This window comes from Limanda limanda, chromosome 3 (genome assembly GCF_963576545.1).
Source record: "Limanda limanda chromosome 3, fLimLim1.1, whole genome shotgun sequence".
Lineage (NCBI taxonomy): Eukaryota > Metazoa > Chordata > Actinopteri > Pleuronectiformes > Pleuronectidae > Limanda > Limanda limanda.
The window spans coordinates 29,589,898-29,613,984 of NC_083638.1; the positions used below are offsets into that span (position 1 = coordinate 29,589,898).

General features: G+C 40.9%; 1 protein-coding gene across 1 annotated transcript in view; it reads left to right on the plus strand.

The window, feature by feature from the left end:
- Window positions 1-24,087, plus strand: part of si:ch211-186j3.6 (neural-cadherin) — a 295,947-nt gene that overhangs the window by 238,578 nt on the left and 33,282 nt on the right. The window contains exons 31-33 of the mRNA XM_061068864.1: window positions 4,807-4,987; window positions 7,275-7,441; window positions 22,841-23,105. Of these exons, the coding sequence (XP_060924847.1) occupies window positions 4,807-4,987; window positions 7,275-7,441; window positions 22,841-23,105 (613 nt within the window). The remainder of the gene's footprint in view (window positions 1-4,806; window positions 4,988-7,274; window positions 7,442-22,840; window positions 23,106-24,087) is intronic.

The following is a 24,087-nucleotide window of genomic DNA, read 5'->3' on the forward strand; positions in this document are numbered from 1 at the left end:
CACATTGGTCTGATTGCAGTGTGAGCATAATGTCACCATTATTTGGTGGTCGCTTACTTTGTGATTTTTCCATTTAGCAACCTGTTGCTAAAGACACAGACCTTGATGGCTGGTCCATCCTTTTTTCAATGACTTGAAAAAAGGCTTTTAGAGTTTAGGTCAGGATTAGGGTTAGAATGAGGGGTGACATGTGAATTCCAGTCAAGTTAGGGTTTGGAATTAATTGATCATTTTGTTACGTTAATGTCCTGTTAAGGATAGCTGCATAAACCTGTGTGTGTGTGTGTGTGTGTGTTTCCTCATTCTCTTGCTCTTCTCTAGTGGCCCACTCATGTTTAGCTGCTGGGGCCCATCTTTAATGTATCAGTGAGACACGTTGGCTTGCACATGTTTGGTTTGTTATAAAAACCCAAAGGTTTGTGCGAAAGGGTTTTGTTCTGACAGTTATCCTCAAATGAAAAACATTGGAAGTCACTTGGTGGCTTACGCAGACTACATGTGTCTAGTTGTGTGTTGGAGCCACAGTGGCTCTGTGCTCGGTGGAAACTGTAATCTTGTTACCTCTATGAACACTATTTATCTTTATCCAGACCTTTAAATTAAGATCTCAAGAGTTGGGATAAAGAATTATGTGAGCTCCGTCTGCTCCAGCGCTAAAGGCTCGTAGTTGATGCGCTGCACCTTCACTGGAGACGTAGCGGGAGGCTGCACAAATGGTGTGTTCTAATGAGAAAAATCTGCGTGGTGCGTGTGGGCGGACATGAGGATAATAAATCTCCAAAGAGCAAGCATCAGTAGGAATACTAATGATTAATAATGGTGATGGACATTGTACAGTTTTTGTGTTTTTCTCAATTTTTTTCCTGTGGTGTTGCTGTTTTAATTATCACAGAATGTTCTATTGTGAGACATTTGTTGCCATGGTAACATCATCTGTTTCATTGGAGGTATTAGGGGCTGTGTTGTGGAAAGGAGAGTTGACACTGAAATATGCTCTCACTGTGACTGACCTCTCTGTGTGTTCCCCTGTTTCCTTGCTTTTCCTCATATGCCTCTATGTTTGTCTCCGACTTTATTTCAGTCAAACTGTATATATTAGTAAATGTCATGGTCCTGTTCCCTGGCTGTGTACTGTCTGTTCACTCTGACCTTGTCTAAATGTTCTTTCCATATATGTGTGTTTTTACATTTGCATTTTTTTTCCTGTTTTGGAGTCAGTCAGAGATACAAGATGTCCAGAACATATCAGCTGTATTAAACCTGTTTAAGTATGATGTAGTGTCTGAGGGTGTGGATGAAGAAGACACTAAAGTAGGGAGGATTTTTTTTTGTTATGAACGTGTTACTATTCTGGAGCTGGATCTTTCTCTGACTGTCATCCACCATTGTCTGTTTTCAGCTTTCTCGCCCGTTGTCCAGTCATTATTCTGCTTGTCTTCTTCCCTTCAGCTCTCCCTCTAAGATTACTGCTTTAACTTTTTTCTGTTGTTTTGACACAACTGTCACTCAAATTTTAAGTATGGAGGTGTTCAGTTACAGGGGTTCAAATTATGTTTTTTCTCGCCTTGAGTTGCAGTTCAGCATTAAGATCAATCAAGAGTTGCAGAACATTCCAGACCAGTGTTGAAAACCCGGTTTCACAGAGCCAGCCTTCTGCGCTGTAGGCTTCAGGAGAGTCATGGTCCAGATGACATTTTTCTGTTGTCGAGGCAAAATCAGAAATATATATTTTAAAGGAGGGGTAAGCGATTCTTTGGAATGTTTTTGAATTCCACACCAAAACTGCTCCTTTAGCTCCAGCCAACACATTGATGAATGATCAAGGTGAACCACTGATCTCAACTGTGGCAGTCGACGTTGCCACCAGAGTCTCCCCACAACAGCCAAAGACAAACCATTTGCTTTTTCAGTATTCTTTTTATTTATTAAACTGGCACCAACATGAAATCAAAACGAAACCCGACTCAAAGTGTCCAGCAGTCTATGCTTGGCAGCTCTCTTCCTTCATGAGCTTCCCTCATGTGTGTTTCTTCATACCTTTTCCTCTCAGTGTTTCTTTGTGTGTCTCTCTTCATGTGCTTCCTGTGCTCCTTCCTGTGGCAGCTCTACAGCTGCCTTACATCGGCTGCAAAGTGCCACGCAGCGCCGAGGACGGGTGTTGCTCTGCAGCGATGGTTTTTTGGGGGGGCTTTTGGATTTCCCTGCTGTTCTCCTGGAGTTTCAATTTCCCCTGAATTTTTCCCCCACATGATGAAATTGCCACATCTGCCAATCAAGTGCAAGCACACAAGCAGACAGGCATAGGGAGAAAGAGAGGGGTAGATGATGAAGACAGAGAAATGCACGTCCGCTTTGAAAAGTCAGGCGGCCGCGTGCACCAGAACTGACGCTGCGCGCCGCTTCGGGAACCCAGCGGTGTGATCCAGGATGAGTTAACTGGCCAACTAATCTCAGCTGTGCCAATCAACACTCCCTGGTTCTCCTGAAGGTTCTCAGTAAACTCCCTCCACACCTACTAGTTGGGATTAACCACCACAGACATTTGAGTTATCTGTAGACAAAATGCACTCTCTGTATTTACACAAACTACACATTGAACGACCAGGGCATTGTGTGTGTCTGTCTGCACTTAAAGAATCGGACAGTCAGACAATTAAGTATCGATACCTCTGCAACACCAACGTTAAATAATTAGCTGCTGCCCCCTCGGACGATGTTTCATACCGGCATGCGGTCGCTGTGGTCTGGGAGCAGTACATGTTTAACGTGAACAGGAATCTTTGCTGATCTTAAGAAGTGAGAATGACTCTCCAAGAAACATTAACAATCGGCACAACATGATACTGGTTCTGCTGAAAGCAAAACCAAAATGAACTTTACCCACCTGACAAGCAGAGACAGAAAAACCTCTTAATCCCATTTCAATGCAATGAACTCCTGGTGGTCTCTCCTCCGTTGAAACAATCTTGGCTCTTTCATTATCTCGTTATCCTCTTTGGGTCAGCTGTAGTCTGTGGTGCTTAGCATTCTGAGCGCTACTGAAACAAATATTGGGGGTATAACTTCCTGTGAGATTGCAGTGTCAGCATTGCCTGTGGCTAACAGTATTCATCAGTAGTGGTGTTGTGCGTTATCTGAGGCTACTTTTTTCGTTCGTCCTCCCACCCCTTGTTTGTAGAAGGCAGAACAATGATTACATTATCACAGGTAATGTCTCCTGGTGTGTTATTAAAAATCACCTCAAGAAAAAGGACTAATATAACGTTACCTATATTGTATATCTAGGGAAATCACTGTTTCTGGCTCAGAGACCCCTTTGTACCCTTGTTGCTGATTGGCTGAAGCAGTGTTGTGCTGTTTGGGTATTCCATCTTTCTTTGTCTCCCAAACACAGACCCAGGGCTGTGTGTTCAAACCAGCGGACCGTGGGGAGATATATCAGAATTTTACCGAAAAGTGTATTGGATTTAAATTGCTTAGCCTACCTTTATTGGAAAAAAAAATCCACAAAACATTTCGGACCAAAACAGGTTCCCTGAGGAGCAGAGGCCCATGAAGTTCTGCAGTCAGAGCCTCATCAGTCACATATGGTTGTAAAGCTGGAACATCCACAAACAGGTTTTCTTTATGTATCGCTCTCAATCATTTCTCCCCCCTGAGCTCAGACAGAGGGATAAGGTTCAGCCCCTTGTTGTGAAACTGTAATCACTGCACTCGCAGTTGTATACTTTGTATTTCAGTCTGGACTTTTAATTTAGTTTCCTGTGGACACCTTAAAGTAATTGTTCACAAATAGGGGCAGTCCACAGCTTCTTTGTGTGGGGGTACAACACTCTTTTCAGCTGATGCCACAATTTGTAATATAGGGAGGTTCAGGTGTATTTCTGCACTTAACTCAAGAGTTCTGCTCAGATGCACACACACACAAACACTACAGTCCTAAAGATGCACAGTCAAATCAATTGCACACGACAAGGTGTGTCTTTCAGTCGTTGATTGCTAATGTCTGTATTTCACTCCTAAGCAATCAACGTGATCATTCCAATCCCTGTAGGCAGACAGGTCCTAGCTTTTAAAGGTCAGCAGCCAATAGGTGTCTGTTTGCTGGAGGTCAGAGCCAATCAGCAGCTCCCGGGCGGGCATGGCTCCCTGTCAGTTTTTACGATTCCTTCATCCTCGTGCAGCACCAACAGTCCTCGTAAAGTTTGGGCTCCGGAGGGAAGAGATGGGACATATTAATGTATTTTATGACGCACTTTTGTGGGGGACACACATTTAGCCATTCAAGGTTCTGATGTCCTTTCAGCTCTGTGCAAACGGCTGTGCTGTTTGTGTGTCCGAGGATCAGTTCAGTGCTTGGTTTCATCACTGTAGTGGGAGAGAGAGAGAGGGATGAGAGTGGAAAAGAAGAGAAGGCCACGGTGTACCCTGAGCTCGTGTCCGACAGCACATTTGAAAGTTTTCCTCCTCTTATTTTTCTCACTACTACTCCCCTCTGGCTAAGTACCTTCTGTGCTGTGCCATCCCCAATCCCCTCTTCTCTGCTGTAACTTTTTGCCTCCTGTTTGTAAGTTACTTACTTATTGACAACTCTTCCTTCCTCCCAATCCTCTTATCCCATCTCATCTTTCTGCACCTCTTACCAATTCTTTCCTTTCTTTTTCTCTACCCTGTCCTCTCTGGGTTTTTTACCCCTGCATCTCCTTATCTGTATCCTCTTCTCCTCTTCTTCCCATTCCTATCCTCTCATCCGCTCTAAATGTTCTACCTCTTTCTCATCTCCTCATCTGTATCTCCTCAATTCAGCTGTATGATTTGGGCTCCCCGGCCGATTCCCAGTCCAGCTCCCCGGGCTGCCTGACCACCGACAGCAGCTGTGTCAACATGGGCTATCCGTCCTGCGGCCGCCGGGGACGCTGTCACGGCGAGTGGGGCTCCTTCAGCTGCCAGTGTGTGCCCGGGTACACAGGACACCAGTGTGAAGAGGGTAAGCCCAACTTTATTGTTTTTCCGGACTTATTTTCAACATCAACATCTAAATCTTCCATGTGCTCGGGACAGATCATGTGCTCTGTGGCCACAAACGTTAATATCTGTGAGGTTCTGCACTTAAAAATAATGGAGTCTGAGCACAGATACTTCATATAAGAAAACAGGTTTGTAGCACTGAAGTGAAATGGTGGGAAGCGTGTAGGTCTTAAAGTTTTATGTCACCAAAGGCACCCAAAGGATTTTTTTTAAGGCTTGGCCCCAATTCAGGTCACTGTGCTGAGGAGGAAACAGATGGTTTCTCACCTTAAACATCTTGCAAACATAAACCCACATAAATGATAATAGGTTATAATTATCATAATTACTTTTTATTCGAATATGGAAGTTTACAGCCCACATTATTATCACACTTAAAATAAGCACAGCACCACTAGTGTCTCATGTGAGGAATCAAGAGGATAGAATGCAGCACATTACAAGCTGTTTTTTTGTCTTGCACAGTAGAGGAACTCACTTGTCTAATTTGAAGTGTAAAGTTTTAGTCCTCAAATATCCTCCTGCACATTAAGATGGACTAGAAAACAATATGTGAAGAAATAAATTTTCTATTTCAGAAAATTTGCTAAATTTCCTTTCTTTAACAGCTGAGCTCTCAGTTGACACCCTGTTGGTCTTAAACCGCTCTCACGCTCCACAGTGCTTTCTTTTGTCAGTGAGTCATAATTAGTGTCATCTGTGGACATCTACAAACAACCGAGGGCAAGTAGACACATTTTCAATGAATAATTAAGTGGGCGAATTAATGAATAAATGACTGAAGGAATGTGAATGAATCACGCTCCATATTCATGAGATGATTCCTATCTTTTGGAAGAAAAACAGCAAAGTCTGGAGTCAGTGGGGCAAATGGAGGGTTTTGGCAGCCAATGAGGCAGGAAGAACAAGTAGTGTGTATTATTTTGATTTTCACAAACAGGCTGTGTTTATGGGATGTTTCTTGATTACTTTTACAGGCCCGTGAAAACACAGCCTAGATGCAATCTGGCAAGACATAGCAAAAACAACAGAGAAAAATCTGTCTAAAAAGAGAAAATACCTTCTTAATGGCCTGTTCCTTTTTAGGTGTTAAGATGCTGAGCGTTCACACAATGTCCCCACTTTGAAACCAGCTGGGGATATTTAATGCATCTCTCCATCACCATCATCTTCTGTCATCTGTCTTCTCTTTGTCTGTGTTTGAAATTGATCTATGTTCCAGATTGTGCCTGGAGACGCTTCAGCTGAAATTTTTACACCTGCTCTAGTATTTAATTGTATTGATCATATTTTGACTATACGTTCTTACAAAAATGAAATGACCTGTCACATTTAAACATGAAAAGGTACATACATCTAGTATTGTGACTCCCCTGCACTTATGTGGCTGGTATGGTGGGGCCGTGTTGTTTCTGATACTGGTCAGACAATGAAATGTAATCCAGGGATTCCAGCTGGGGAAAAAGACATACGTTTGAACAGTAAAGTGGTTTGTAGTATTCCAATGAAGGATTACCTCCAGTACTTTAAATTCAATTAAAAGTATTTTCATGAATCCTCAAGATTCATGAAAAAATAGATCGATACAAATCTAAGTAGCAGTGAAAGAATATTCACACTGCTGAAGGAGCTTAACCTCCGGGATTTTGTCACCACACTCCTCTATACTGAGCAATCTATGTTTGACTATGGTAAAGATTATTGGTGTAAAATTGAGACGTGCAGTTACCAGGGAAACACAACGTAAAGTTTTAAAAGATACAGCCGGTTGCCTTAAGAGAAACAAAAAAATTGACATTGCCTTCAAGCAGGATGTCCTGAACCACTCAACTTTGTGAAAGTTTCATGGAGGAGAGGAGACAAAGAGGGAGAGTTGTGGAAGCATTGGTTGGAAAGAAGAAGAAAAAAACTAGCAAATGCTATGAGATGGAAGAATGGCTTCAAGAAACATTTGAGGTGTGCTTGGTTAAGTCTGCCAGGCTTCCACAAAATCCACTTCTGGGAGCACGAGAGTAAAAAAAGAAGTCACAAGAGCACATCTTGTGTATTTTGCATATCCTGTCGAGCCTCTCTGCAGGGAATTTAGGGTCTGATTTAGCTCAAGTTACTCAAAGTCACTTCCTTCTGGAGTGAATTGTCCTCTGAATCAATACCAATGTTGCACTGCATTCAGAACTTTAATTGTGTTTATTCTCAATTATATCCTCATCTGACTGGTTTGTGTCTTGCTTATATACCAACCCCAGAGGTCCCAGAGTTTTCCTTTGACGGACACAGTCACGTGCACTACCAGTTGGCCTCCCCGCTGCCAGCCCGCAAGACGTGGGTTCAAGTCCTGGTTCGAACCCGCAAACACAGCAGCACCATCCTCACTCTCATCTCCAAGGAGCAGAGCGAATACCTGCGACTAGAGGTTAGTCTGCTATATGAATCTGTGTGTGTGTGTGACTTTGTTACAGCTCATTTTCAGAATTCTGTACAGTACAATGTGATTTATTTTTGTTTTTGCACAGTTCTAGGTTTTGTCTCACCTGTAAGACAAGGTCTGTGTATTTATCCCATGGTTGGATTCACATTGTATTTTAGAAAGTGGACTCAAATACTTTTTTGACAAACTTACATCAAGGTTTTCCTACGTGGGCTGCACGTGGGCTCCATATAGGTGCCTACTTATACTTGAAATTGACTAGAGCGTTTGTAGACAGTTTTGTAAATTCAGCTATTATATGCACATATTTTTTGATTAGCATTTTCCGCTCTCGGTTCCTGGGCTGAAGGTCTGTGATCACAATCTCAAAAAGTGAAGGCTGGTGACTGTGGAGCCTCCTGCACTTTGTCTTAAGTGGGTGCTGTCATTCCTAGGGCTCCCTCTTCACACTGTGACAGCTCTCTGAGACACGAACACGGCAAACACCTCTGTCACCTGCCCACTACCACAATGTTAAAGCACACACTGTATTATTTTGTCTATGACAGGGATCAACAGCTATGTTTGACCTGGGGCCAGAATTTCTCTGAGCAGACACTGTGGGGGCCGAGATAATACAAATAATTATAATTAAAAACATAAAAAATGTTGTTCTAATTAGCTTATTATAAAAAAAAATAAAAAAAATTCACTTTCTTAATTTTTATTTTTAGTATCCCGCTTCAGTGTTAAAATATTCCTACACACACAAATTGGGGTCAGTAAATCATCTCTCATTAAACTCCTATAAGATCATTTACGTCAATATGTGGGTGGGGGTTTTGTGAAATCCATTATTTAAAGATACACTTCATAATGTACTATACACTGAAAATGTTTTAATTGGCAGGTGGTGACTAATAAATAACTGAACAATAAACAGTTCAATTTGTGTTTGCTGTCAGTTTCACATGTTGCGTCTGCCCTCTTTGGTTCTGCCACAGCAGCATGATGGCTGCTATCGTCCTCCTCCTCCTCTTCTCCTCCATCTCTCTCTTCATTAGCTACATCTTTCCCATCCGACCCTCTGGTGCTGCCACAGCAGTGCAGACTGAAGCCTGAAACTATTTGAAACAAATTAATTGGATAACTACTGGTCGGACTGTTCAACTTTTCCACATGTGGTTTCCTATGTTTCTGGCTTCTCTGTTTGGCTGACTCGTCTGGTCCAGACTGTGTTTGTGTCTCCTCAGGATGAGCCCTTTAGAGTCTTTGAAAATATTTTTCAATATTCATATGGACTGAGGGAGCAAACACTCGGACTCAGAGTTAAATAATCAACATTAATGTTATCTACTTGCAGAAAGGGTTGCTATGGACTAACAGCTATGCCAGGCGGCTTCTCTGCAGGGAAAAGCCAAGAACAAACCTTCATGCACATGATGGGCTTTTGATTAGAGTGCATGGAGAGAAAGGGCCAAGAGAGCAAGAGAAAAAGAGAAAGAGACAGAGAGTGGGGCGAGGTGAGGCTGAGCAAATCAATGTGCTGCACACTGTGCTTTACAATGAAATAAGATTTTACCCATTTGAAATTGTAATAAAAAAATTGAAAATCAATATGTGGCGTTAAAGTTGATATTGTGGTGGGCTGCCATAAATATATTCGTATTTGAGAATAATTGGCTGTTTCGGCCAAAAACCCTAAATACCAGAACTCTTTTTTTTTGCTCCTCACATTTTCTGAATTCATTAACATTTTGCCGGTCGGAGAGGGGAAGCTTTAGTGGACCTAACGTGGCCCGAGGGCCTGCTGTGGCCCACCAGTTTATGGTTCACTGACAGAAGCTCCAACCCATGGATCCATTTTAAGCCCGAACAGAAAGGCTAAGTCATCTGCTGGTGATGTGAAAGGAGTCGATTGGCTTTTTTTAGCAGATTTATCAGCATGTGAAAAATCTACAAATAACTATGAAACCACCAACTGTTGTTTTAATATTTCTGTTCGGACCCCAGTTAAATAACATGTATATATATTCTGTCTTTCTTTCATTAGCTGACACTAACTTTTTTTCATCTGGTCTGACTGGGACATGTTCCAGCTCCATCACATTTGTTTTTCTCATATCACTCTTATCAACAAAGGTTAGCATGGTTAGAAATTTTCCCACCATACTAAGCTATCGATTTGTGTGACCAATGCTACATTAGGTGAACTACTGAAACCTGAAGAAAACCTTAGTTATTCTGCAGTGTATTGTAGTGCAGATGATTAAGATTAACACTGACAGCTACACTGCCAGGACTGAAAACATTAAATGTATTATTTGTTTATTTGGCTTGAAAGAATGTATTTTTCACTTTGGTTGCTTTGCTCACACCTGAATTATTCTCTTTATACATACTGATTATATTCGCCAGCCTCCCTCTGTTTTTCTTATCCATTTGCATCATGCAATAACTTCCCAGTCCCATCCTCACTCTGTCTCCTACCCCATGCTGCGACCGCAGGTATTGATCAAACATCAGCGTCTGAAATGATGATGATCATCCATAGCACAGCTGCTGTCGTGGTACAACCTCTCCTCTGATCCCTGTCTGACATCCATCTGTCTCTCCTCTCTATCCATCATTCCTACGATTTCCTCTCCAATGTCTTAAATGTCGTACTGCTCCCTCAGCACAGCCCCATGGGGAGCTGGTTCACATCATTTATCCGACATAAATAGTCCATTTATTCCCGAGTGCAGATAGCATGAAAATGTGTGTAATCCTATGAAGTAGCCCCCCCACTGTGAAACACTGGAAACCCTGCAATGTTCTTTGATAGAAATATAACCATGTTGCCTTCTAGGATTAGTTTTTTTTAATGCAATTCTTCTATTTGTTTTTAATCAGATGGAAGAATTGGTTTGCGTTACTCATGGCTGGCTCCAACCTCACATTGTGAGGCGCTCTGTCTTTCTGCTGTGTTTGTGTGACTTGCAATACAATAACATAGACAGCTTGAGAAATGACATTTATTTATTTTACGCTACTTTACCCTCTCTGATTAAAGAGAAGTTGTTTTTATTTTAGTTTAGATTCATGTGGACCAGATGATATTACTCTAAATCAAAGAGGACTTAAGAAAAAAACTAAAATATTCAAATCATGTTAAAGATTACATTGTGGCAGTTATTTATAAACCACTGGGAATCATGTATGTAACATGATAATAAGGTCAATGGTTCGCATGGAAACTTTAGCAAACTTCAATGACAACTTGAAGTCTTGAGCAGTGAGCTGGCTCAGGTGATGTGTGGAAGAACTTGAAGGTGGAGGCAGATCACAACCTCTTTTGCGGATGAAAGATGTTCTGTAGTGTAGGAGGTGCACCGTCTCTTCGATATCACTCAGTGTCGTACGCATGCTTTCATGTTGTGGTGTCTTTCTTACTCCTGCGGGTAACGGGCTCGGTCTAACCCGTGTAAAGTTGAGTAAGGATATGTCAGAGGCTGCAGCTCTGAACACAGTGGAGCAATTCTGGTTACGTTGTAGTTATTATACATGAAAAAATTAATCTAGTAATTACATTGCTTTACAAATTACTTTTTCAAGAAAATGAAGGTGTTACTTATAACTTAACACTTGTAACTCAGGCGTTGAAAAAACACCATATCCACCATAACACTTAAACAGGCAGGCCTTTTAATTTCACTAATCTGTCAACACTCTATTAGTTTTAACCACAATCGTGGCTAAACACTCCTTTCAAATGACTATTCACGTACACTTGGCATGTGTAGGCTGGTGCAAACAGGAAGGATGTGGTTGTGGTTGCAGAAAGAGCTAAACTACATCCTTTCTTGGACCAAAGATGAGTTGGGATGTTACTACGTACGTTCTACACTGGTAGTCGAGGCTGATTCCATTAGTATTCCTTCAGGAATGTGTAATGTTAAAGGAGCTCGATGAATCAGCAAAGGCTACGTACTGAAGGAAAAGACCCGATCATCATCTCTGTTTCTGCCCATCACCTGACTCCACCAGAACAGCCCTGGGGTTTAACTTAATCAGAATAAGCAGCTTTTTAAAACATCTTTGTTCTAAAACTAGTTTGGATGCTAGGGGTAACTGTATCAGCGTCTTTGTAGTGTCAAACAAAAACCTAGTAAAGGGGATGGCCCCTTAGACCTGGTGATTGCACCAGATCTCCAGATGTCCTGACCTTAGAATTACAGTTATGTCTGTCAATGCCTGTCAATGCGTTATGAACAATGTATGTATTTGGAAAATCTATTTACATACATTAGTGGAGATGGTAAGTTGAACAAGTGCTCTTAATAGGTAAGACTTATGTGAAAATAAACGTCCTGTGGCTCTCATCACTAGATCTCTTTTTAATACACTTTAACAGACTAACAGACTTTGGACGGACAAGTTTGACCTTGATCAAAGTACAAGACGAGCAAACATCCTTTGGAACAATCTGTCCTCTAGAGTTTCAGACAATTGTAGTATCTATGACCGGGAGGCGGCTCAACACATTTCAGAGAGCTGACATGTGCTGGTTGCACCTTTGTCACTTGTGTGTACTTACTGCAGCAACAAAGTGTGAGAGCGTGTCAGATGGTGCAGCAGATTTCAAAGAGAGCTCAGAAAAAGAGAGAAAAACTTGCAATGGAAACCTTTGTTCAGAGTTTGTGAAGCTATCCAGTTTAAAACCAGTGGTACAAAGAGCAATCTGATGTCACAGTCTGATATCTTGCCTTATATAACTGACAAAATAACTAAATATACTGTACACAATATGTTGAAACTGAACATTTCAACATAAATGTATCGTTTCTACCTCATAACATTGGTGTTAGGAACACACTCGCACTCTGGAAGCGATCTATAGCCCTGCTTTCACACTGCATGTCTCTGATGGTCCCATTGTGATGTCTGATGTGATTGTGTGATTCTTGTCTGTTCACTGATGCTGATGGAGTCGTGCTGTTACGCTCTGTACCTGATTCAGATTCCACCAGCTCTGCTGTTTATTAGAGCCAATTGAATTAAAATGAAATAACAACACAGTGTTCTCTCCCACTAACGTCCTGCACGCTAACAGTGGAAGCCAAAATTACAAAGTCATTTGGTTGACTCAAATATTGAACTCCAGTAGGTGATCTGCTGCAGTGTTCATACCTCGATCTCCGATCATTAACCAATCATGAGGAGCACCGTATGTCCAACGCTGGCAGCCCTCTTCCTCTCGCTCACTGACACGCTCTATGACCGGGGTGCCTGTCTCAAGCTGTTATTCCTTCCATTACAGTAAATGTTTGGAGCTCCCACTGTGTGCTCCCTGACAGAGGAGCACCCTAAGAGCAGCGCTAACTGTCAGGTGAACAAGACACAACCAATTTTGTATTTTTCAACCACGAGTGTGATGCTCACCGAGCCTCACAGGCCGCAGTTGTTAAGCATTACTAACACTATTTCTCTCTTTCTGGGAGGAAAAGACAGGCCCTGTTTACAAATATCATGTATCACCTGAAATGAAGGATGGTATACATCCACTTGGGTCTGGGTTCAATATTTCAAACTCTACTAAAAGCATATTACGATTAAGTCTATTGTATGGGTTGGACTCATTCATGGAGAGAAAGTAAGTGAATGTGGAGTGAGGAAATAGGAGCTCCTGTCAGGTAGAAAAACACTCTAAGTAAATCATTTTTATGATGTGTCGCTGAGATATGAGAGCTTTGACAAGTCTGAGTCTTCATTATTGCTTCTCCTCTCAGTGAAACTGCGCTGTTTTTTTCTCACTCCTTCAGTTTCTATTATCTCGTCTTTGTGTCTGTTTGTTTTCCTTTGGTTTATCTTTTGGTGTTGTTGTGTTTTATCCATCATTGCCTCTCTCATCAATTCTTCTTCCTTCATGTCACTGTTGTGCGTTTGTGCTGTTCATCTTGTCTCAGAGTTTCTGGCATCTGCCTGCCCTCTTTAGATCATGTGTCAGCTTCCCTTCTTGTCAAGACACTACCTTGGCATTAGAGTGACTCGAGTCCCGATTTTTGTCTAGGACCCAAAGCACCGATGACTCAGACTCAAGCTTTAACTCTACTCTTTACTAAGTTTTTTAGTAGGCCGTTATAATTCACATTCCATGTAGATTAATATCAGAGACGGTAAATAAAGATGGACAAAAGTACTGCTCCCCAAAAGTTTAGGTGGACATTTGTCCTGTAAGTTTAGCTATTTGATTCCATAACAATGGGATGAAACACCATTATTTATTTTTGCTTAGACGGACTCATGACTGGTCGAGAGCTTGCATCAGTGGGAACTTGATATTTAGTCTCCACCTGACTCTTACTCTAAATGACATCATGGGTGAAAAAGGAAGCATTCGTGTACTGAATATATTGGCTTCATTTCTGCAGAGTGGGAATGTTTTGCCCAGAACACGTTGAGGAAACAGATGCAGATACCTTACTTGAGCACAGATCCCTCGAAAAACTGTCTTTGGACAAATTCCGTCCAATTGGTTTTACAGCAAAAAGTCATGGTCAGAAAACAATGCATGTTCAGAGGGTTACATGAGCAAAACAGGAGAAAGCACTAGAACACTGACAGGAATCAGACAAGAGGAAATACAGGAGGTCCTAAGACACAAGTTGAATCAATCTAGTTGGGGCAGATAATCAGTTATGGTGGGAAAGCAAACAAAGACAGGAAGTGGCTGTGGTTGAGGGGGTAGAGTGGCTGTCCTCTAACCAGACGGTTGGCGGTTAGGCGGCAGTCTTCCCCGAATTGCCCCTAATAGAAAAAGGTGCTACCAACAGATGCACTGTATGAATGTGTGTGAATGGGTGGATGGCAATAAGCATTACTGTTAAGTCATCAAGACTAGACAAGTGCTAAAAACAGACCATTTACCATAATAGTGCACTTAAATTATACGAAAGGGTCACAAAATAAAACAGGAAATAACTGAATGTGTGATATCAGAAAAAAAAACTTCACTTAACTCAAGGAGCAAACAACAGAGACAAAAATCTAAAAACCAAACACAAGCGAAAAAATCCGTAAAAGTGCATAAAAACAATAGATCTGAACTCAGAATCACCTCAGACATGACCACTGGCAACATTGGGAGAGGAAAATATTAGGTTATAATCATAACATGTTCTCCAAGCACATGGTTAAAACAAACTATGCTTATTACTTAATATAATGGGGGAAAAATATGGTGAAAAGAATTATCTGACAGCACCTTTAATGTAGACCCACATTTCACAAACTTATTATGATGAATAAGCTCTAATAAGCTCTAATACTACATACACTATATACATCACAGTTCAGAATGAAGATTATTATTAGACACTATAGAGGAGATCATTTTTCAACACTTTCATTATTAGATTATTACTCGAACCTTCAGTTGAGAGGATAGTGGAAGAATAAGAATACAGATGACGTGCGCCGTGTTTCCAGTTTTGAAATCATGAGGTCAACTGAAAAACTGCATTTCTTGTGTTGACTTTATTTGTGTCATACCTTCCTGAGATGGAGGCTCACATTATAATTCACTGTTATGACTTTTCAGATATACACAAAAAGTTAATAACAAGTCTATGCTGCACATGTAGTACCTTGAAAAGTCACACACGCTTTTCTTCTTTCATTTCCACACAGTGGGACAGAACCATATTTAAGTCATCATGGTAAGCGACTAACTATCAGTCACTTAATTTGTACACTCCACTTTTGTAAGTTTATAGTACTTTGCATAAAGAACAATACACACCCCCTGTTTCTGCTCCAACAGCTCTCAGTGATTATTCAGCTTTCCTTTAGCTGAATTTCATGCAGCTAGGTTTTAAGGGGTTATGACTTACCCACAGTACAGCCACGTACTTTAGCTGCTGCAGCTATGCCGCAGGCTATTCTTTATGGCAGATGTCTGCCCGCTTAAAGGTTTAACAGTTCAGAGGCCACTGAGACAACACATATGTGGACTGGAGCTCTGAGTGGGTTAGTTTCTGCTGCTGGTAGTTTCTTCTGCAGGCTTCTGATGCTGGGAAGGATTGTTGATAGTGAGGAAAACACTGAAGAAAACACTAAACATTCATCATAAAGGCTCAATACACTGAATATATAACCCCCAAAACACCCAAACACCTTAATATAAAGCAGTCCAGTATAACAGCATAACTGGCCTTGACCTCAGTGCAAATCACTGACTTGTGTCAAAAGAAAACTCCAAAATATTCTAATTGGATTACATCACCCATATCTCAGGTGGAAGATCTGGAGCTACAGTGTGTTCATGTTTGGTTAAAGGGAATCAGAATCAGAGTCAGAATCAGAAATACTGTGTAAAGTCACTTGTGTCACACTGTTCCACTGATCATTGAACATTAATATTAAGAGTATGGGGTTCAAAAATCTACTTTGTAGATATTTGACTAGGAAGAACATACAGCTCATTACTCTCACTGCAATTGGTGAATAACACTGAACTAAAAGATAATTTACTGTTTGGTTACAAGAAAACTCCACAGGGCTCCTCACTGTTCGGCTCATTTATTTTACAAGGCAGTTTGCCTTGACTGTAGGATGACAAGTATTTTGAGGTATGACAAAACTAACTTGATGTATAAGCTGTGTACAGGATAGAACACGTTTCACACAATAATAAGAATATTTTTTTCATATGATAAATGACCTTTACTTTATCAATCAATCAATCAATCAAGTTTTATTTGTATAGCCCACATTCACAAATAACAATTCGTCTCATGGGGCTTTAACATTGTGTGACATCCTCTGTCCTTAACCCTCAACAAGAGTAAGGAAAAACTACTAAAAACCCTTTTCACAGGTAAAAATATGTAGAAACCTCAGAGAGAGCCACATGTGAGGGATCCCTCTCTCAGGACGGACAGAAGTGCAATAGATGTCAGGTGTAAGAAAACATCATCAGGATTTTTAGCAACATCCATTAGGCTAAACATTTTTCAATACTATGTGTCAGGCAGTCCCGCTGCAATCACAGTCTCTGGCCAGCAGCAAGACCACGATCCAGCATCAGGATGGGATCCACTATAATCCACAGTCATTGTCCACCGCCGCCAGTTAGAATCCATTATCAGCTGCCGCCTCGGTCGTGGTCCCTCATCATCCGATGCCAACGCGACAAAGGATCCTCCATTACAACGACGATCAGCTGGCACGATACAGAATCCACCGAACTGGATCCACCATTGCGACCTCCGACACGCGATCCACAATCATAATCCATGGTGCGGCCACAGCTGTGGCCCTGCATCCGCGGGCGCTAAGGCACAGAAACTCCGGGAAAAGGGGTCAAGTTAGTAACATGTACTGATCAGATAAGAATTATCTTGATGTGATAAATATGGAGAAAAGGAAGGAGAAGCAGGAAAGAGAAGCTCCGTGTGTCTTGTGTCATAAATTCCCTGTGCGTCTTAGCATCATCAGGGGTTTTTGCCATTTAATCAAATTTGGAACATCGCACAAATTAGCTCTAACTATAAGCTTTATCAAAAAGGAAGGTTTTGAGTCTACTTTTAAACGAACAGAGCGTGTCTGCCTCCCTAACTGAAAGTGAGAGATTATTCCACAGCAGTGGGGCTTGATGGCTAAAAGCTCTGGCTCCTACTCTACTTTTAGAGACTTTAGGGACAACAAGTAAACCTGAGTTCTGGGATCGGAGTGCTCTAGTAGGTTGATATGGAACTAACATCTCTTTAAGGTAAAGAGGTGCCATATCATTAAGGGCCTTGAAGGTGAGGAGGAGAATTTTAAATTCGATTCTAGATTTAACAGGAAGCCAGTGTAGCGATGCTAATACTGGAGAAATGTGCTCTCTTTTCTTAGTTCTCGTCAGGACACGTGCTGCGGCATTTTGGACCAGCTGCAGAGTCTTTAACGACTTGCTGCTGGAGCCTGATAATAATGAATTACAATAGTCCAGTCTCGATGTAACAAAGGCGTGGACTAGTTTTTCTGCATCTTTTTGCGAAAGGACATGTCTGATTTTTGAGATATTACGCAAGTGGAAAAACGCGGTCCTAGAAATTACTTTTAAGTGACTATTAAAGGACAAATCAGGATCGAAGATCACTCCCAAGTTCCTGACTGTGTCATTGGAAGCAAGGGCAATGTCATCTAGCGCAGCTATATCATTAGATAATGTATCTCTAAGGTGTTTAGGGCCGAGTATTATAACCTCTGTTTTATCTGAGTTTAATAAGAGAAAATTGCGGGTCATCCAGGTTTTTATGTCCTTGAGACATGCTCGAAGTTTAGTTAATTGATTACTTTGATCAGGTTTTATTGACAAATATAACTGGGTGTCATCCGCATAACAGTGAAAATTTACCGAGTGTGTCCTGATAATGTTTCCTAGTGGAAGCATATATAATGAGAATAAAATTGGGCCGAGCACAGACCCCTGTGGGACACCATGGTTAACTTTGGTGCGCACCGATGACTCATCATTGATTTGAACGAATTGGGAGCGATCAGCAAAATAAGATTTAAACCAGTTTAAGGCCGTTCCTTTAATGTTAATTAACTGTTTTAGTCGCTCTAATAAAATTTGATGGTCAATTGTGTCGAATGCTGCACTGAGATCTAACAGAACAAGGACAGACACAAGTCCCTGATCTGAAGCTATTAGAAGGTCATTAGTGACTTTTGCCAGGGCTGTCTCTGTGCTGTGATTGGTTCTAAACCCAGACTGAAAGTCTTCATATATATTATTTTCCTGGAGAAACTCACACAGCTGATTGGCTACAACTTTTTCTAAGATTTTAGATAGGAAGGGGAGATTAGATATTGGCCTGTAATTTGCTAAAACCTCTGGGTCTAGGGTGGGTTTTTTGAGTAGGGGTTTGATTACAGCTATTTTAAAAGACTGTGGTACATAACCTGATGATAATGACAGATTGATTGTGTTAAGTAACGAATTATCTATTAGGGGCAGAATTTCTTTAAGTAATTTAGTTGGAATCGGATCTAAAATACAGGTTGTTGGTTTAGAACCTGAGACTATTTTGGTAAACTGATCACGGGTGATCAGAGAGAAGCTGTCTAAATAATGGGAAGGATTCTCAGCCGTTTCTGAGATCTCTATTGTTGGGAGGGTATTAGTGCCAATTGAGGGCAGGAGATGATTGATTTTATTTCTAATAGTTAGAATTTTATCATTAAAAAAGGTCATAAAGATATTGCAATTTAGGGATCGAGGAATACTGGGTTCGGTGGAGGTGTGACTCTCTGTCAGCCTGGCTACAGTGCTGAAGAGAAACCTGGGGTTGTTTTTATTCTCTTCTATTCTACTTTACTATTTATTTTCAATTAAAATGATCTAATTCATGGTATATTGTTTTTTTCTTTTTTTCTTGGCTCCAGATAGCGTAGGTCTTTCCAGTGACCTCAGAAATTAAAGGAATTTATTTTTAAATTATGAGAAACTTTCCTTGAACAAACACTCCAATCGACACCAGGCTGGAGCTGCGTCTGTTTGCACAGAGCATTTAACATAAATAAAACTCATCTGCCTTTAGGCTGGTAAGAATTCAATGTGATGCTATTTACCCAGCAGCAAATGGTTTTATTTATTTATATTTTTATGACCAAATCAATATCTAGACCCTGAAGCAGCTCACTGCAGAGCAGATATCTGGAGGTGGGAGAGAAATCACTTGTGATGTGGACATTGCACAATGGTTTAACATCCCAGCATAAAATAGTAATATATGCACATAATCTGAAATTGTACAAGATAATTTAATCATGAGAAGAAGCCGATTAACACATTTTTTGCACGTCTGTGATATCGATGCTGCTGCATGGAGAGCAGCCTGTTGCAGGGAAGCTTCTGGGGAAATGACACTGTCCCTGTGGTGGGACTGTTCACACTAACATGGAGTCACACACCTTCAAGTTACACCTGGTGTGTGAGGCACTTCTGCAAAGACTCACACCACCTCACCCACCGTGGAACACGTTCACTCATGCACCATCCAGGGAGCGAGGCAAGAGCCAAATTGCTGCGCTCCACTCAGCTTTAATTGGGGATAAAATCAGGTGGATGTGAGTGTGTCTGGTTAAAAAGCACTGGCCCCAGTGGATTTGAAATATGATTCATACTTCATCACAGAGCCTTGAAATAAGCACAGGGCTTCAAAAAAACAAACCTGGAGCTGTCCAGGGGGTTGTTGTTGTTTGACCTGTGTTATAATTTATTAACCAGCACCTTTAGTAGAATGTGAAATCTACAGAGTTCATTATAATTAATACATAACCATAGTCACTGTAAACAGTATATGTATAAACAATTAAATTCAAGTTGTAAACTTTCTTGGCAGGAAATATTGTTGAACAAATTATATAATTGATAATAATAATAATGTTTAATTTATTATTATTATTATTATTAATAATTATAGAATTATTGCACAATGGTTTTGCTTGTTTTGTTGATCATGATGCATTGGCAACATTTACTATGATATTTCTCAAATTAATAAACCCATAGTTACTACCAGGCCAAATTTGACCCATAAACAAACTTAACAAAATTTAAATTAGGCATTAAAAAAAAAGAAAACTACTAAAAATGCATTGCATTCTGTCGACTATTACAAATAATTTTATGAAGCCTAGTTTATATCAGATCAAATGGAGCGGGGATCGATGCAGCAGAGTAATGGATTAACGTTGATGTGACTTTCTTTTTTTAGTTTTCGTTTGTTGCTGACCAAAAACATTGTTGTGTCCTCATTATGTCGAGAGGGAGTGGGAGCACTAATGGCAGTCGTACCCACTTCTCCTCCCCATCTCACTGTCTGTGTTTCTCTGCCGCTCTCGTCTCAGTCGCCTGTTTACATGTTGGAGAGGAGGAAATTATGCTCAGTGGGACACTTGGAGGAAACAGTTTGAAATTGAAATGAGGATGGAGAACCCACCAACCTATTCATCTCAAAATGGCCTTCGGACTTATTCTCTCAAACTTGATCGCTCCACCCCCCCATCCCAATCTCTCACAAACACACACACACACAGACTGCTGGATTTGTTTTTAAGTGAATACTGCTCTATGATAGACTTCACTGCCGAGGCAAAATGGAACCGTTTTCATCCTCGAGATTTGAGTGTGGAGGGAAACAACCTGTTTTGTACATATGAGGTTTTTCTTCTCCCTGGTTGTCATCTATGAATTTCCCTTTCCGTCCGCTCCCAATTGTCACAATTTTCATCAGCAGGTTGTGCTTCTTCAGTCACTCTTTGAATGCGTGTGCGTGTCTGTGACACTGACAGCAGGATAAGTACAAGGCTCATAGCAACAACACAAATGAGAACTTGGTTTTCCCCATAGCATATTATGTCAAAGATGTCATCTCTGCTTAGTGTACAAAACTCTGGTCTGCAGGTGTGTGTGTGTGTGTGTGTGTGTGTGTGTGTGTGTGTGTGTGTGTGTGTGTGTGTGTGTGTGTGTGTGTGTGTGTGTGTGTGTTTGTGTGTGTGTGTGTGTGTGTGTGTTTGTGTGTGTGTGTGTGTGTGTGTGTGTGTGTATGTGTGTGTGTGTGTGTGTGTGTGTGTGTGTGTATGTGTGTGTGTGTGTGTATGTGTGTATGTGTGTGTGTGTGTGTGACTTGCTTTTAGGCAAGGGTTAGGGTTATAATCAAGTTAAGGTTTCAGTAACAATTTGGGTTCAGCATTTAGTTGTGGGATTTTCACAAGAGTATGTGTGGCCATGAATGTTTGTGTGTGTGAGTGACAGTTAACAATGTGGGACTTTTTCATTTTCCCCGTGTTTGTGACTCTTCAGGGAGTCGATCTGGCTTATTGGCCAAATAGGCCTATTGATCCAGTCGTTTTACAACCACCTGAACGCTTTTCTTTCTTCTGATTCTCATTTGTTTTAAATCCTGAGACTTGGACTGGGATCAGTTCAACAGATTTCCGTCTTTACCCACAGAGGTAATGGTATCCCACCGTGCAGATAGTTTTGATCTTATTTGCTATGATTGTGAGATCTGTGCTGCGAAGACTTCTGCCACCGTCTCTAAACAAAGAGACAGAATGCCATTAGGTCCGTTCGAGGCTGCATCTTAAGATAGACAGATGGCAGAAGAAAACTGTATTACAGGGAGGTTTGTGGATTATCCCAGGAAATCCTGTTCGTGAAGAGACCTTGCTGTTTCCATATCGTTTTAAACCGGGATACTATTCAGATCCACTCTGCTGGGAGACAGGTCTGGTTCTTTCTTCTGTTGAGCTAAATGAAGATCAACTACAATAACATTTCCATTTATGTTCCGATTATCACAGGAAACTTTATGTCAAGATTTTTGGAAAAATGGTTATTCACATGAACTTTCTTCAGTGGTCATTGATAGAACACATAGTAGAACTAGTGGAGCCGTCTTTGCTTAGCCAGATTTAGCTTACAGGTTTACTTTGGTCACCTGCCAGGCCTGTATTTACTATGGAAATGTATGACTAATTCTGTTTGATGTAAGGATTTTGAGGTTTACACTTGAATAACATTGTGACAATGTGACACTTATAAAACCGGAAATGCTGTATTAATAAGCTGTGAGCTGTTTGCTAAATTTACAACCTGTTGCTTCATTTTGTGGGACAATTTTTCTAACTCAGCTACGTAAAAAAAACATTATTCAAAGTTTCAACATGCTTGGCTGATTGAGATTGTGGCAATATCTGATTGGATAACCAGGCAGAGCGATATAGATGTATGAATGAGCCACTGGAAGTCTTCTTGATTGAACATACACTTAACTCCACTTAAATACAGTCACCACTGACATTGTATCAGATGGAAAAATTACAACATAAACTCTGTTAACTGTTGAACTGTTGCCATGACTGCAACAAAGGAAATTAGAGTTATTCAGTTGACAGTGGGGAAAAGGCTAAGAATGAATCAGAAGACAAAATGTTTTGTTTTTTTCAGTCTAAATAGTCGCCGGCTTTTTAGTTTTCTCTCTGCACTTTAAAGATGATGGAAAAATGTATTAGCAAATGTTCAAATGTGCAAAACAACTGCTTGCTCCTTTCATACAGCACTAAGAGGAAAATCTTCCATAAATAGCTGTCTCAATAAATGTCGACTGACTGAACTATGAATACACTGAAGACTTGTTGCTACCAGTTTATTGTGCATCAGGCGTACGTGCATGTTCTTTTCTGTGTTGACATTTATTTAGCAAAACAGTCTCGATAACCAACAACAATGTCTCAATATGTAGCAGTCACGGCTGAAAGTTGACTCACAAAATAAACCTTTTTCAATTTCAGATCCAATCTCTGAGATCAAGGTTTAACCGAGCTTCTGAGCCTCTTACCAAACGTCCTCTTCTCCCATTACAGATCTTCCAGGGCCTCTTGTGTATTTTCTACAACCTCGGTGATGGAGACTACAACGTAACCCTGCCCACGTATCGGCTGGACAACGGGGAATGGCACGAGGTCCTCCTTGATCGGCACGACAACGAGATGACACTGAAACTGGACGGTGGTGGAGGGCAGCGGGAAATCACGGGATCACGAGGCCGGAGCCGAGAAATCATTATTGACCCCAGTTTGGTGATTCTGGGCAATAGCTTCCCATCAGCGGTCAACAAAAGCTTCCAGGGTTAGTGAATAAAAGTCCTGTCTTTAACTGAACCAATTATTAAGCTAGAATTTGTCACAGCTTGAGAAGGCACAGACAGATGTCACCCTGCCAATAGGATAAGAACACATTTCTGTCGTTCTGGAGGGAACAGACAAAGAAAATATTGTGTTTAATTTAGAGAAGTTGTAACATCCTGAGACGGAATCAGCTATCAGAGAGCATGGACCATCTACTTGTTATGTTACATAGTAGCAAGAGACATAGACAAGTGCCCAAGAGTTTGTAACGATTGAATATAATAAATAGATGTTAATCAGAATCTTAAAGCATCATATATTGTTTATTGTATGATTCCAACCCAGCTGTGGGGAAGATGCTGGGTGTGTGGCGCTAATAATGAAAATAGATTTTGCGTGAATGAGCCAACGCATAAAAAATGTCACAATCCTCCTAGAAACTATATAAATAGATAAAACAGTCAATTTCTGGAAGCACTTTTCAGGAGGAATTCTTGTTATTGTCTCTCATGCCCGGAACGACACACCAGCCTTTTCATTTTACCCTTTCACACATCACACACAACACATCCTCTTTGTTGTCAAGCATGTTTTTGTGCCTGGACCTAATCAAAATGTGATGTACTACAACTTGAACGGAGCATCATTCTCACCATGACGACCAGGGTCTTATATGTCCAGCGCCGGCTCACACCTCTGGGTTGTATCTAAGGGCAGACACAAGAGCCCTAGACAGCTCTTTAGGTTGCAGGACTTCCACATTCATTGCAGCCTGCATGATGTTTGGATGATGTGTACCAAACACTCCTCAGTGCGATTTTGCCATTTTATGATCCATCAATTCTCCACTGCAAGTTATTTTCCAAGAATATTTATACTCTCCTGTGCCATTATACATTCTCCCATTCTGTGTGGAAAATGTTGCCCTCTTAATTATTCATCCCTGCAAGCAATAATTTGCCGGAGCCACGTAAATAGGTCTC